This window comes from Pelophylax lessonae (genome assembly GCF_965119305.1).
Source record: "Pelophylax lessonae genome assembly, chromosome: 1".
NCBI lineage: Eukaryota > Metazoa > Chordata > Amphibia > Anura > Ranidae > Pelophylax > Pelophylax lessonae.
Window position 1 is genome coordinate 273,009,841 of NC_138768.1, and position 16,314 is coordinate 273,026,154.

The window sequence follows — 16,314 nt, forward strand, 5'->3', positions numbered from 1 at the left end:
TGACTGGATTGCACCGAGTCCTGATCTCAACCCGATACAACACCTTTGGAATGAATTTGAGTGGGTAATGTGAGCCAGGCCTTCTCTTTCACATCAGTGCCTGACCTCACAAATGCGTTTCTGGAAGAATGGTCAAACATTCCTATACCTACACTCCTAAACCTTGTGGACAGCCTTCCCAAAAGAGTCGAAGCTGTTTTAGCTGTAAAGGGTTGGTCAGTATTGAACCCTATGGACTAAGACTGGGATGCCATTCAAGTTCATGTAAAGGTAGGCGTCCCGATACTTTTGATAATATAGTGTGTGTGTTGGGGTACCTCCAGCAATATTTAGAACCACTTGCAAAACCACAGCCCAACCTGTAGTAGCTGCTATGTCTGCCAGCCAAAAGGCATGACCATACTCCAGGTCATAGCCCATTATATGTAATCATGCCAGGAGTTCACAAATTGTACATTCATTTACATCTTTAGGTATTGATGCTTTACAGCCATTCATTCATTGGTCCATACAGAACGCATAAACCACTCTACCACAAAAATTAATATCTGCTTGTATATGAAATGGAAGCATTGACAAAATTCTCAATTTCATGTCTACTTACATTGATTTCTGCTTAATATTACCTTTGACATAGGAGCCAACTGCTCCCACTTAAAGAACTGACCATACACACATCTATGGTCAAACCTATTAAACAATGTATGACCACTTTGAAATTAAGTTATGTTAACATAAAGTAAATTTTTTCGGACAGATAAACAAAAAAAAATTTGAGTTCTAACCTTTTCTGGAGAAAATGCTGCTCCAGGCTCCCTCCAGTGTTGGTTACACAGCCAGAAAAAACAAAACAAAAAAAAATGACATATTTAGTTATGTGATCTATTCTGAAGTGTTGGATTAGATTTAAGATTGTTTTATCTTCGCATTCTGCCTAAGATTTTGTCATGTGGCCAGCACTGGAAGGAGCCCAAGTATTCAAAGCTGTTTCTCTTACTCTTTATTTAGCTATGCCATCAAGACTGTTAATAAAGCTTTAATTTTAACATTTAAATGTAAATCAATTTTAGGATTTTTTTTTTTTTTTACTGAAAACTAAGAGATTTGTATCTGTTTTATCGTGTTTGATAAAGACCTGCTGTGAACATGTTACATTCATTACTCATAAAAAATGAGATAGAACCATTTGGCCAAATCACAGCTTTGCCCAATCTGTAGAAGCTGCCGTGCCTGAGACCCAAAAGGCATGACCATACTTCAGACCATTATATGTATAATCATGCCAGGAGTTCACAAATTGTACATTCATTACATTTTTTACATATAGAGGACTACTCCAACTAAAACCCCTTTCACAAGGGCAGTGCGCCCGGTGGACTCCGTTTTGCTCAGCGGGGATCGATCCGCCGATCCCCGCTGAGCAGGCGGATGACAGCTCCGTCTCTGCTTACTTTGCAGAGACAGACTTGTCAGAGCCCCGCTCTCCCCTATGGGAGATCAGATGAAAAGGGACCGCTTGTCCATTTTCATCCGATCTTATCCTATCCGATCCTCAAGACAGATGGAAAATAGGGTTTCCATCTGTCCGGATTTCACGGACAGGATCGGATCGGATAGCAGCGGGTGTCAGCAGAGATGTTTTCGCTGACATCCGCTGCTCCATAGAGGGGCATGGAGCATCTGATCAGGTCTAACTGAAAAACTGACAGGCGGACTGGATCAGAAAGCCCGTGTGAAAGGAGCCTAAGAGAATAGTATTGGATAAAGGCCCATTATGAACATGTTGCGTTCATTACTTAACACCAGTCGAAAAAATGAGTCTTAATTATAAGTTAACATTTTCATTTAAACGACCAAAGCTGGGGGTGTGCCACCCTTCAATAAAATTACAGAGTGATTTTTTACTCAATAGGCCACACATAAAAAAGTAATATACTTTAAGGGTAACTCTACTTTCGTGGGGGGAAAAAATAGCAAATAAAGAACAAATAATGTAGTGTATACAATTGCGACACAAATCATATTTTAATTGAATGTTATTAACAATGACCTTTCCTTTTCAAACTGCAACTGTTGTAATGTTCTGAAAATGCAATACAATATGGCTGCCATGAGGTGTTCTGTACACAGAATGTGTACTGACCACACCCCAGAAATATCATTTTCTACTTGTGTGATTGGCTCACCAATTTTCCCAGAAGTCTGCCTAAGAGACAATTCAGATTTCTGGCATCCCCTGCAACAAAAACGTCATTTTTGGTGAGATACTTCCAATAGGAACACGTCTAAAGGAATGCAGGACCAGCAGCCTTCCTCATAATCAATCAAAATATCATTTCCTACTTGTGTGATTGGCTCACCAATTTTCCCAGAAGTCTGCCTAAGAGACAATTCAGATTTCTGGCATCCCCTGCAACAAAAATGTCATTTTTGGTGAGATACTTCCAATAGGAACACGTCTAAAGGAATGCAGGACCAGCAGCTTTCCTCATAAGAGCCCTGCAGCTGCAACAGCTGATTGATAATTATGAAACTACTCCCATTTGACCCACCTTGCTCCGGGGCACAGGAACAAACAATGATTTCTTCAGAATAACAAAAGGTAGGAATCTGCAACAAAGTTTGTTAAAATCCCTGCAATGATTTTTTGCAGAGAGATCACCCAGAGGGTAAATGTTTTTTTTGTCAACAAAAGTGGAGTTACTCTTTAACTTTTTGGTGACTAAATGTATTGAAAAGTAGATATGTCTTTGTTTCCCAACTATTGCATGTTGTATACTCCCACTAGCTGCAGTGGTTAATCCCATTGGCTCATACGCCACTACAGGATGTACAAACTAGTGGAAGGAACCACAGCAGACGGCGGGGGTCACAATTATTAGACTCATGTGACCATCAAATGCTTGTAGAGGCTGGGGAGCAGAGATGCAGCTTTTCAATACACTTGCTACCAAAAAGACAAGTGTATTCCTTTTTTTTTTTTTTAAAGAAAGGGTAACTATATTACTTCTTCTTTCATAGGAGGTCTGCTGAGTAAAGGTGATCCTTTTTTAATCTCTGTATATGTTCTGCCTCAGTGACATGGAAAGTATTGAAGCCTAAGCAGCAAGACAGCCAGGTGACTAGCATTTTAAAGAGAGGTCAGCAGTGGCAGCCTACATTTTTGTCTAATAATACAAGTGGTAGTAAAGCCCACTTTGTGACTTTTACCTGCAGGAAAGCTTATCTGTAGATAAAATTTATATCTCCTAAACGTGTACCATTTAGGATATATTCACCCTGGATGCAGCCGGTGACAAACCCGGGGTATACCTTGCCGGAACTTCAGAGCTTTGTGACGGAACCGAGGGCTCCCACACGCATGCGATGCAAACTAGCACATTATGCAAATGTCTTACAGGTGGGTTTTTTTTTTTCATTTTTTTTAACCAGCCATAGTTTACAACCGCTTTAAGCATTAAATATATTCGCTGACATTCCTGTACAAAAAGTGCAACCACCTTGGAGTGCCTATTTATACCTGGAGCAGCTTTCAGTCCAGTTGATCTGCACAAATATTGAGCTCTTCTGGTTGGGCAAAGCTTCGGCACTTCATGGTAGTGTTAAAGTTTACCTACCCCCTCTTGTCTCCCACACTTTCCTATTGCCACTTTCCCTATAGTCAAATTTAGGCTTCTACAGGTATAAATGGGTAGTCAGTATAGGGAGAAATAACCACCAAGGGTTCCTGCAGAACACATGTTCATATGGAGATCATTAAGGGCTTGTTCACTCGTGCGTCAGTACCCTGTGTTTATGTGCCATTTATTTAGCTTCATAACTGCCCTTCAACGTCTGCCATGAATATTACAATGGCACCACACAGTGCTGTTTACACTGGAGCGATAGTTTTGTGTTAGAAATGAAGCAGCATGTCACTTTCATGAGGCATTACGCTTATCACCCCCCTCCATTGATTTCAATAGCAATTCCCTGTACCTGCATCTTAACAGCACCTACAGCATGTATGGCATGTTAGTGAAGCATTTATAAAGTGTTAACTGGGCCCTGAAGGGGAGGCAGTGGGTGTTCCTGTATCCCAGAATTCACTGGGAAATAATAGAGAACAAGGACAGAGCAGCTCCAGCCACTTGCTGTTTGTACAGCCGTGTGGTAACTCCAGGGGCGTAACTACAGGGGTTGCAGGGGTTGCAATTGCAACCGGGTCCTATGCTCCAGGGGGCCTGTGCGGCTCCCCTGTACAGGAGGGGTTGTGGGGGCAGCATGTAGAGAAATCACTGCCCTTCTTTTTCCTCCTCTAGCTGCAGGAGGAAAATAGAGGAGACTGGTTCCTCTGTATGCTGCCCCCCGCAACTCCTCCTATCCAGTTCGCTTGTATTTTTCTGTCTCTGGGCCCCTGCATGCTGCCCTGGTCCCCCCCACCCCCACTGTGCTCCCACCCCCTCCCCACTGTGCTCCCTTCCCTCTCCTGCCGGCTGTTGCACGGGATGTGTCACAATAGAGAACCAGGAAGGGGTCAATAAATATGTAATTTACCAGCTCCTTCCTTTTCTGAATGGACAGAGTCATAGTCAGTGACATTGTAAAAAAACAAAATAAAATGATAAAAAATAATACAATTAAAATACCAAAAAAAAAACTACTGACAACAGTGGGTGAACTTCCAGGATTGCAAAGGTCACACTTGTGACCGGGCCCTGGCATTCTAACACCGTGGGGAGGCCCCAATATGGCAGGACGGGGGCCCACTGCAGAACTTGTGAAAGGGTCCCGCTGCAGGACCATAACAAAAGGCCCAGCAACTAGAGTAAAGGGCCCCAGGATCAGTGGGAAGAGCCCCAGGCTTGAAGGGAAGGGCCCTGGCCAGGGGTCCGGGGGGGGGGAACCTTCATGGTTTCTTGCACCGGGGCCCTGAAGGTTCTAGATACGCCTCTGGGTAACTCCTTTTATGTCAGCAAATTTGAGCTTGACCAAGCCCAATGAGAACAGCCCAATAAGTGTCAAAAAGATCAAAGAATACAAATCCATCTTGCAGAGAATTCACAAAAATGTCTGCTATCACACCACAACCTAACTAGGCTTCAAAGCAGATCATTTCCTCTACTGCACTTCCTCTTTGAGCATTTCCCACTAGAAAAGCAACACTTTTATGGACATTTATCAAGCATTCTTGAAGCTTATTCAGCGCTTCATAAACGCAACAAAAATACATAAACACCTAATAAATGCCACAGGAGCGTTAATGAGCATTGCTTCATTCTTCATAATCAACACACGTGTGAACGAGCCCTCATACTTCCCTGTAAAGCATAAATAGTTGATAGAGAAATGTATATCTGTAAAAAACACAAAGATTTTTCAACTTGTTTTAATAAATAAAATAAGTCTCAAAAAATCTCTAAACAAAGTGAAAGTCATATAATACAGGACCCTCATGCTGAGCTGTCCAGTTCATAACACGATAGTCAGCTCTTTGAGCGGTCCACAGCTTTCTTCAGGAGTTTAGAAGTTTCTCTTTTTGTTGGCTCTCAGCTTCATGAATTGTTGTCTGTTCAAATTTCACACCAGAAGGATAGCCATTTTGATGCCAAGCCCCTTTCCGGTCACAACTGCTCCCATTGTTTTCAGTGCAGCCATTATAACTAATCCTGTTGGTGCCATTCAACTCCTCATCTGCATATGTCATTGATTTGCCACTGGCGGTGCGTGTCTTAGGAGGCTGCACCCGACCAAACAAGTGTTGTCGCAAGATCTTACGAAAGGTATGGCGGAACTCACGTATACGATAGGCATAAATGAGTGGATTCACCACTGAATTGGCATGAGAAAACAGGATGGCAAAGTACATGAGTAAAACTGGAGGACGATCACAAGCCTCACAGAAGAGAGTGAAGCAGTTAATAATATGCAGGGGCAACCAGCAAATGGCAAACAAACCCACAATGATGGCTAAAGACTTGGCAGCATGGACTTCGCGTTGAAGTGTTGATCTTGAGCGTTCCCCACATGTTACTTTTAGCTCTATCTGTTTCAGCTGCCGTCGTGCTGCCATGAAGATGTGCAAATAAATGCCAAGCATGAGTAAAAGAGGCACCAATACACAGGCAAAGAAATTGTAGTATACCATATAATCCATAGTCACAACTTTCTCAAACAGGCACTCTACCAAAGGAGTACTACATGATGAGTTTTGAGGGTCGGAGTCCTTCTTGTGCCAGCCCAACATGGGGGTAAGGCCAATCACAAAAGACAACAGCCAGCATACTCCAATAGTCACATTGGCTCTTCGACTAGTCACAAGGCTATTGTACCTGAAAAGAGAGAAAACAAAGAATGAAGCTCACGCAGAAGTATTAATTAAAAACCAGATTCACTGACTGGTGGAAAATATTCCCTAGAGCAAATGCTGCCCTCTAACCTCAAAGACAAATTTTTAATATATTTCATCAGATGTGGTCCTTAGGATTCACTATGATATAGTTCTTAGATGTGGCAGCTGCATTTGTTTCCTTTTTCAGGCTTTTTTTCCTTTATTTTAACATTTAATGCCATTAACACACTTTCTGTCCCTAGGTGACTACACTCATTCACTTTCCTGTGGCTTAGGAAGAGGCCATGGTTGCCCACCCGGTTGGACTCCAAACATGCCTGCCTTTGTTCACAAATATTACTTAACCTCCCTGGCGGTATGATTATGTCAGGAATTATGTACCAAAAGCGGTACAATTTTTTGCATGGAAATTTGGCGTTATGTATTATAGGCCTACAATTCTTAGTAATTACTGACTTAAACCTGACCAAAACAAGACTCTAGTAGACATCCCAGATGTGATAAATTTGAAACACAAACGCATGAATTATAATCGAATCAATAATATAATTTTATTATATAATATATAATATAATATATATATATATATTATATTATATAATAAAATTATATTATTGATTCGATTATAATTCATGCGTATATATATATATATATATATATATATATATATATATGTGTGTGTATATATATATATATATATGTGTGTGTGTGTATATATATATAATATAAATGTTATGTGTTTGTGTTTTGTGCAACGTTTGAATTTCCCTCCCTGGTTCCGCTCCCCATGCAGCATTGCTGCTGCAGGTAACGGAACCAGGAAGTCCTCATACCGACGGACGAGTGGCGGGGATCTCGGCTGGCGATCACAGCAATGGGAGATCATCGCTGGATTGCCAGGAGAAGGTAAGTGATACCGCTGCACGCTCTGCACATCCACCCCGAGCGTGACTCGGGGATGCTGATAATAGCATGGAAAAACCACCCCGAGTCACGCTCGGGGATACCGCTAAGCTGGTTAAAGCAGAGCTCCAGTAGTTTTTGTGTTTATTATAAAAGTCAGCAGTTACAAAAAACTTTAGCTGCTGACTTTTAATAAACACAGACTAACCTGTCCCACGATTCAGCGATGTGCATACCTGAGCCGCCCCCTCTCCGAATCCTCTCTCCCTGAGCTGGAATCTCAACTGTGGGCACCTAGTTGTGATAGCTTGTGATATGTCCAAGAAGACTGCAGGAAGGGAGGGGGAGAGGAGAACTGCAAGGAGGCTGCAATCTTAGCAAAAGTGTGAGTGGGTACCTGTCAAAACCAGGTACCTGCTGCCCTCCAAAAAAAAAAAATGACATGCCAAATGTGGCAGGGGAGGAGAGGAGTATTTAGAGTGGAACTTCCCCTTTTGGGTGGAGCTCCACTATAAGGATTGATGGGTCTAGTAGTGTACATTAGATGGTTGTGCTATTTTTTCAGATGTGACAACACCACTGCATTTCTAAGAGGATCAACTGGTATTATATGTATTTTCTGAAATATTTGTAGCCTAAAAAATAGAATGAATGCAACCACCACATTCAATGACTGGTAACTTTCAAGATTTTTTTAATTAATCATAGATTTCCAAACTTACCAATTATGATATAAAAATTATCACAAAAGAGGTAAAGTTTAATTACAGTAGCATGTTACTAGGGGAGCCCAAATATAAATACAGAAAAAAATAGAATTGTGGAAGCTAGGTCAAAGGAGGGACAACCTGGGAATTTTGTCTATGTTCTGGAGAAATGGCAAGGTCTTCCGGTGCGTGGGATAACAGCTGGAAGACTTCTCTATCCAAGCAGAGGTGATGGTGACTAAGTCTGAGAGAATAGCAAGAGCACGGACACTATAGCATCTGGTATGCAGTCACCAGGGACCAGCATAGCTCAGAGGCATAAATTACAGTGATGATTTCAGCTATGTAGTATCTGACAAACAATGAGAACTTTTAAACACTAGACAACATGCTTTCTCAATGGTTACCATAGAGGACTTGTAGAGCTGCAGTCCAGAGTTCAGTTCTTACAAAGTCATTATCTGCATGGAGTTTAAGTGTATCCTTCATGATTGTATGTATTGTATTTACGTCTCCTTAAACAACCCACAAATGTATTCGCAGATTCAGGAATGCGAGCAAAACTGTGCGCTTTCCCAACAAGTGGTGTAGTGCAATTTTGCAAAAGGGTTTAGGGACTTCTTTTGTGCATTTTCCACTATTAAGACAACCTATTGAACTCAATGGACTGCCCTACATGTGACGTGGGGAAATGCATGCGCACTCTATCATGGCTGCATGGTGGGAATGGAGCCTTATTGTCCCTATGGTGAGTTTTTTTCAAGCAGGGTTCTGTAGATCTCTATGGTTCCTGCAGAGGTTGCTAGAGGTACTTTGAGCTGTGGCTGACTGACCTCCCATCTGATGGTGTCTGCAAAGTTCTGGGGCCAACGCCACTTGGCAGAGCCAACGGTGTGACATCAAAAGTTTTAAAGTTGGCCATACATGGATTGAAATTCGGACTGTCTAGCAGGGGACTCCCTCACTTGACAAAAGTCGATTGTTTAATAAACTTCTGTTAAAGGGACATGATGGAAAATTTCCCATGGATCAGCAGCTGCAGCCACTGACCAGAGCGTTCTGATAGCAGCGGGTGCCACTGCCAAAATACTATTCCTCAATCATCCTCATTTGTGTGGATAGAAGAACCTGTCAATTTTTCTTTTTTTTTTGTTCAGCCCACTGGCTGAATGAACAAAAAAAAGTAATGTATGGCAAGGGTGGAATTCTGACCACCACTGTAAGAGCAACATTCCCACCAATCACCAGTGTAAGAAGCATTCTTTCTCTTTAGTCCTGATTATATTTTTTTTTTGCCTGGGGTTCCCTGAGACCTGAAAATTATTTTAAGGTTTCCTCTGGGGTAAAATGGCTAAGAAAGACTGCTATAGTGTGTTATGACATCAGATATAAGGGGTCCCTGGTAATTGATTTATAAAGTTCCCTGGTCATTGTAATAAAGTTCTCTGGTCATTGGATTACAAGGTTCCCTGGTCATTGGTTTATAAGGTTCCCTGGTCATTGGATTATAGGGATTTCTGGACATTGGATTATAAGGTTCTCTGGTCGTTAGATTATAAACTTCCCTGGACATTGGATTATAGGGTTCCATTGACATTATATTATAAGGTTCCCTGGTCATTGTATTACAGGGTTCTCAGGTCATTGGTATATAAGGGCCCCTGGTCATTGGATTATAAGGTTCCCTGGTCAGTGTATTATAAGGTTCCAAGGTCATTGGGTTATAAGGTTCTCTGGTCATTGGATTATAATGTTTCCTGGTCCTTGTATTATAAGGTTTCCTAGACATTGGATTATAAGGTTCCCTGGTCATTGGATTATAAGGTTTCCTGGACATTGGATTATAAGGTTCCCTGGTCATTGGATTATAAGGTTTCCTAGTCATTGGATTATAAGGTTACCTGGTCATTGGATTATAAAGTTCCATGGTCATTGAATGATAAGGTTCCCTGGACATTGGATTATAAGGTTCCCTGGACATTGGATTATAGGGTTCCCTGGTCATTGGATTATAAGGTTCCCTGGTCATTGGATTATAAAGTTCCCTGGTCATTGGATTATAAGGTTTCCTGGTCATTGGATTATAAAGTTCCCTGGTCATTGAATTATAAGGTTCCCTGGTCATTGGATTATAAGGTTCCCTGGTCATTGGATTATAAGGTTCCCTGGTCATTGGATTATAAGGTTCCCTGGTCATTTGATTATAAGGTTCCCTGGTCATTGGATTATAAGGTTCCCTGGTAATTGGATTATAAAGTTCCCTGGTCATTGAATTATAAGATTCACTTGACATTGGATTATAAGGTTTCCTGGTCATTGGATTATAAGGTTCCCTGGACATTGGATTATAAGGTTCCCTGGACATTGGATTATAAGGGTTCCTGGTCATTGGATTATAAGGTTCCTTGGCCATTGGATTATAAGGTTCCCTGGTCATAGGATCATAAGGTTTCCTGGTCATTGGATTATAAGGTTTCCTGGTCATTGGATTATAAAGCTCCCTGGTCATTGAATTACAAGGTTCCCTGGTCATTGGATTATAAGGTTCCCTGGTCATTGGATTATAAGGTTCCCTGTAGCAGAAGCCTCATAAGTTTAGCTATACTGTACTCTTTAAAATTGCTGAGCGATATGTTTTACAAATGATTAATGGCAGCCATGAATATTCCTGCTTGTTTTAAATACCTGAGGAATAATAGACATATTCTGATTGGTTACTGCTGCCAATGTTTCCTTTTCGCAAACCAATCACTGCAAATAGCATGCCCAAAGGGTATGAAATAAATGTTGAATATTGTACATATCTACCATTAGATCTGTGTGTTCATTAATTGCAATTGCTTATATTTCTACATGAAATTACATCTGCCATTTACATCCAAATGCCTGAGTAAATGAGTGTATGTAAAGTGTATACCACTTTCTGCTTAGTAAGAACCATTAAAGGGTTGGTTACATGAAAAAAGTAAAGCTTTAAATTTGTAGAATGTGACAATTTGAATGTGAACATACAGTAGAGGGAGTTGCCATAAAAAATTCAGGTAGTTAAATAATGGACAGTCATATGATCAGCCGCGGCAGCCATAAAGGCAAATGATGTGGATCATTGGTATACATGGCTGTAAAAAGCAATAGAGGGATTTTTACTACGTTTCTACAAATGGAACATTTGTACTAGTTGTAGGTGTGTGTGATAAAAGTTGAAGGCGGCTTGGACCTCAGAGTTATAAAACCACTATAAATTTTACGCTAGAATATACACATGTAAACAGCTCTATATGTGAGCAAAACATCTATAAAAGATGTTTTTCCTATAGGTATAACCCATTCCTAATTTCTGGAAGGGTCATAGTGTGCTCCTCCGCCCCTGGCAGTAAGGAAATAAGGTGATCCTAGGTCGGAAAGGAGCCAATAAACCTGCCAGCGTCAAGAATTACTGGTTTTCTGAACCCAGCACACTTAGCCGACTCAGCTGTTTACTGTTGTATAGGAAAGGTAACATATAAAAGATTTCCAGCCTAGTCATGCACAGGCTCCTCTCCTTTACTTAGTAATACCTCCGATTTCACTGCACAATGTGAGCTTATCATAGTATGCATTTTAAGTTGCAGCAAGTCAGATTGAGGCTGCCTCATTTCCTGGCTGGGGGACATCCTTCATCATCTAGCTCTTTCTTCCCTAGCCTGACAGTCCCTGGCTCATCCCTTTATCATTGGATTGCAGTTCTATCAATCCTGGTGCAGCATCATATGAGGGTATTACCTAGGGTGGTCCAGCCATTAAAGAATTTTGATATTTGTGTACCACTATTAACTGCTTGCACCAGGGCTGAGGGCTCTTGAGTGAAGTACTTAAAGCGGAGTGCCGGCCTTGGGGGTCAAATTTAGATAAAAATACCCCCGGGACAGTCAGGGCTAGTACATTCCACAATGGATAGCCTTTTGAACTGTCCTGGGTCGCACTTACCTGTCAGAAGAAATACTTACCTTGAAAATGTCTTGTCCAGTGCTGCCATCTCAGGTGTGGGCAGTTGAAGCCAGTGCGTCCTCTTCTGCGGCCTCTTCGGTGACGTTTGAGTCCCACAATGCACTGCACCGGCCCCACTCATCACTTCCGGTGCAAGTGCGGCATGCCCAGAAGCTGTTTAGCAGGGAATGCCGCTCCTGCACCAGAAGTGACGAGCGGGGCCGGTGCAGGCGCATTGATTCCTGGGAGCGATGACGTTCAGCTCCCAGGAGTCATCGCAAGCCGGAAGTGACGGCGCGGGCCACGGCCGCAGAGGGAGGAAGTGGAAGGAAGGTGAAAAAAAAATTGGGAGCATCCATTTCTTTTTCAGGTGGCCCTTATCAAGCGGATGGCCCAAAATCTATTTTTTCGATTTTGAGGCCGGAACTCTGCTTTAAGCAGGGTGCTGTGTTGCTTTTAGTAAGATATGTACAGCCTTTTATCAGACCCTCCTACCTCTCATGATTTGCCTACATTGCATAGAGAAGTGGAGTCCCAAAGATGACATCACTGAGGGCCTAATTCATCATAGCACCCAGTTGGCAAATGGGTGAACAAATGGTCACAAACGACTAAGTGCCTATTCACACTACCGCGACTTGTCAGGTGACTGGTCAGCCTGACAAGTCGCGGTCCATGCAGTGCTACGGGAACCGTTCTAATAGGAGCGACACAAGTCGCTCCGACTTAGAAAGTAGTTCCTGTACTACTTCGGGGCAACATCGGAGCGACTTGCATTGACATTCATTATATGAAGTCCGTGCAAGTCGCGCCGAAGTCGCGGTGCATGCGACTTCACAGGTCACCCCCGAAGTCGTGCCGCGCTAGTGTGAACCAGCACTTAAACTAGTCAGAAACGGTATTTACTAAAGCACGTGGTGAATATTTACTAACAAAATCAAATTCACTATAGGTCACATAAATCAGTGACCATCTAAATCAGTAGTCGTGCTATAAGCAAGTGACTTGCACATGGAAATAATGTTTAGAGCTAAAGCTGATAGATTAAATGGTTCCTAAACATGTGGAATATTGTTTGGAGATGATCTTTTAAATTTCTTGAACTATTGTTGTGCAAGCAGATATATGCTTGAAAGTCTGAGCAGAGATAAATTCACCCTGTTTTTAGAACTCTGTACTGACACAACTGAGCATGCCCAGACTAGAAAACTAGTCACAAACCTACTCTCTTTTTGTTTTAGCCCGGTGCTTTAGTGAATTCCGAAATGTGTGAATGCCTACCAAGCGTGAATTTGTGATTGCTAGCAAACTACCGTATGTACTATATTTATTTATATATAAATGCAAGTGTCAACCATTGATTCTCATTGTATAACTGTTACTTCCACAAAAACATACATTTTAATTTTGAGATGAACTCTTTAATTACTAAAATAAATTGTCCTTGCTGGGTTTTTATGTTGCTTCTTGTTCCTTTTTTTTGAACAATGCTAGTAATGTTTTCCTGTTTTAGAAACAGATATTATTCTCTCTCTCTCTATAAATAAATAAATATGTGTATATATATATATATATATATATATATATATATATATATATATAGCGAGAGAGAGAGAGAGACTGCTCAAAAAATTATTGGAACACTTTTTAATCAGAGTATAGCATCAAGTCCATTAAACTCCTTGATCTGGTCAGTTAAGTATCAGAGGGGGTTGTTAATCAGTTTCAGCTGCTTTGCTGTTAATGAAATTAACAACAGCTGCACTAGATGGGCAACAATGAAACAGTCTCCGAAACAGGAATGGTTCTACAGGTGGAGGCCACTGACATTTTTTTCCCTGCTAATCTTTTCTGCCTGTTTTTCATTAGTTTTGCATTTGGCTAGGGTCAGTGTCACTACTGGTAGCATGAGGCGATACCTGGACCCTATAGAGGTTGCACAGGCAGTCCAACTCCTCCAGGATGGCACATCAATACGTGCCATGGCCAGTAGGTTTGCTGTGTCTCCCAGCACAGTCTCAAGAGCATGGAGGGGATTCCAGGAGACAGGCAATTACTCTAGGAGAGCTGTACAGGGCTGTAGAAGATCCTTAATTCATCAGCAGGACCGATATCTGCTCCTTTATGCAAGGAGGAACAGGATGACCACTGCCCTGCAAAATGACCTCCAGCAGGCCACTGGTGTGAATGTCTCTGACCAAACAATCAGAAACAGACTTCATGAGGGTGGCCTGAGGGCCCAACATCCTCTAGTGGGCCCTGTGCTCGAAGCCAGGCATCGTGGAGCTCGATTGGCATTTGCCATTGAACACCAGAATTGGCAGGTCTGTCAATGGCGCCCTGTTCTTTTCACAGATTACAGCAATATCACCCTAAGCACATGTAACAGATGTGAAAGGGTCTGGAGAAGCCATGGAGAACGTTATACTGCCTGTAACATCATTCAGCATGACTGGTTTGGTCAGTGATGGTCTGGAAAGGCATATCCATGGAGGGACGCACAGACCTCTACAGGCTAGACAATGACACCCTGACTGCCATTAGGTATCGGGATGAAATCCTTGGACCCCTTGTCCGACCCTACGCTGGTGCAGTGAGTCCTGGGTTACTCCTGGTGCACAGCAATGCCCGGCCTCATGTGAAAAGGATATGCAGCCAGTTCCTGGAGGATAAAGGAATTGATACCACTGAATTGCCCCCACGCTCACCTGACCTAAATCCAAAAGAACATTACGACACATTATGTTTCGGTCCATCTGACGCTGTCAGCTTGCACCTCAGTCTGTTCAGGAGCTCACTGATGGCCTGGTCCAGATCTGGGAGGAAATACCCCAGGACACCATCGGTTGTCTCATTAAGAGCATGCCCCGACATTGTCAGGCATGCATACAAGCACTTGGGGCCATACAAACTACTTTGAGTTGCTGCATTGAAATTTCAGCAAAATGGACTAGTCTGCTGTAGCATTTTTTCACTTTGGCATTCGGGGTGTCTTTGAATTCAGCCCTATGTAGATTGATCATTTTCATTTCCATCAAACGATGTGGAATCCTTTGATTCTTAACACATTACCCAGTCCATATCAGTATAGATATCCAATATGATATTTTTTCCGAATGAGATATGATGTGTTCTCAAAGAGTTCCTTTAATTTTTTGGAGCAGTGTATATATAGATATATATATTTTGTTAACATATTTGAGATAGATAGATATTCTATATGCATTCTCTGCAGTATATATATTTGTATATATACCGCCATGTGCATTGTGTATGCCCAGGGACTTTGCCATCTGTGAAATATCTTTTGTTACACTGAGCATGCTCAGCCACTTTGCCATTTGAGCCATATCTCTGGTTAAACTGAGCATGCTCAGAGACTTAGCTGTCTGACATCTGATAAGTAAATGGTAGATAATGCACTCGTTGCTCTGCATCTCACATAGATCTAAACCAAAACTCCCACAGCTGTCTTCACAAACTTTGTTTAGTACTTCCAAATGATCATCATTTTCACCACAAAAATGTAATATGTGTACCGACATCATTAATCCAAATCAAAATGTCATTACCAAAATTCAGAGAGTAACACCATTATTCTACACTCACACACCAAAAAATACCAAATATCACAGAATAAATCAAGTAACAGAACTCCTGCCTGATGTACAGTATCTCACAAAAGTGTGTACAAACCTAACATTTTTGTAAATATTTTATTATATCTTTTCATGTGACAACACTGAAGAAATTACACTTTGCTACAATGTAAAGTAGTGAGTGTACAGCTTGTATAACAGTGTAAATTTGCTGTCCCCTCAAAATAACTCAACACACAGCCATTATTGTCTAAACCACTGGCAACAAAAGTGAGTACACCCCTAAGTGAAAAATGTTCAAATTGGGCCCAATTAGCCATTTTCCCTCCCCGGTGTCATGTGACTTGTTAGTGTTACAAGGTCTCAGGTGTGAACAGGGAGCAGGTGTGTTAAATTTGGTGTTATCGCTCTCACTCTCTCATACTGGTTACTGGAAGTTCAACATGGCACCTCATGCAAAGAACTCTCTGAGAAAGTGAGTACATCCCTAAGTGGAAATGTTAAAATTGGGCCCAAAGTGTCAATATTTTGTGTTGCCACCATTATTTTCCAGCACTGCCTTAACCCTCTTGGGCATGGAGTTCACCAGAGTTTCACAGGTTGCCACTGAACCAAATACGTTTATCTTGGTTTCATCAGACCACAGGACATGGTTCCAGTAATCCAATGTCATTGGTCTGCTTGTCTTCAGCAAGCTCTTTGCGGGTTATATTATGCATCATCTTTAGAAGAGGCTTCCTTCTGGGATGACAGCCCTGCAGACCAATTTGATGCAGTGTGCGGTGTATGGTCTGAGCACTGACAGGCT

The 16,314-nt window shown here is 41.8% G+C and overlaps 1 protein-coding gene across 1 annotated transcript in view; it reads right to left on the minus strand.

Moving 5' to 3' along the window:
* Positions 1 to 5,352: 5,352 nt before the first annotated feature.
* Positions 5,353 to 16,314, minus strand: part of ADORA2A (adenosine A2a receptor) — a 32,233-nt gene continuing 21,271 nt past the window's right edge. Inside the window, exon 3 of the mRNA XM_082243325.1 lies at positions 5,353 to 6,311. Coding sequence (XP_082099451.1) covers positions 5,495 to 6,311 — 817 coding nt within the window. The 3' untranslated portion in view covers positions 5,353 to 5,494. The remainder of the gene's footprint in view (positions 6,312 to 16,314) is intronic.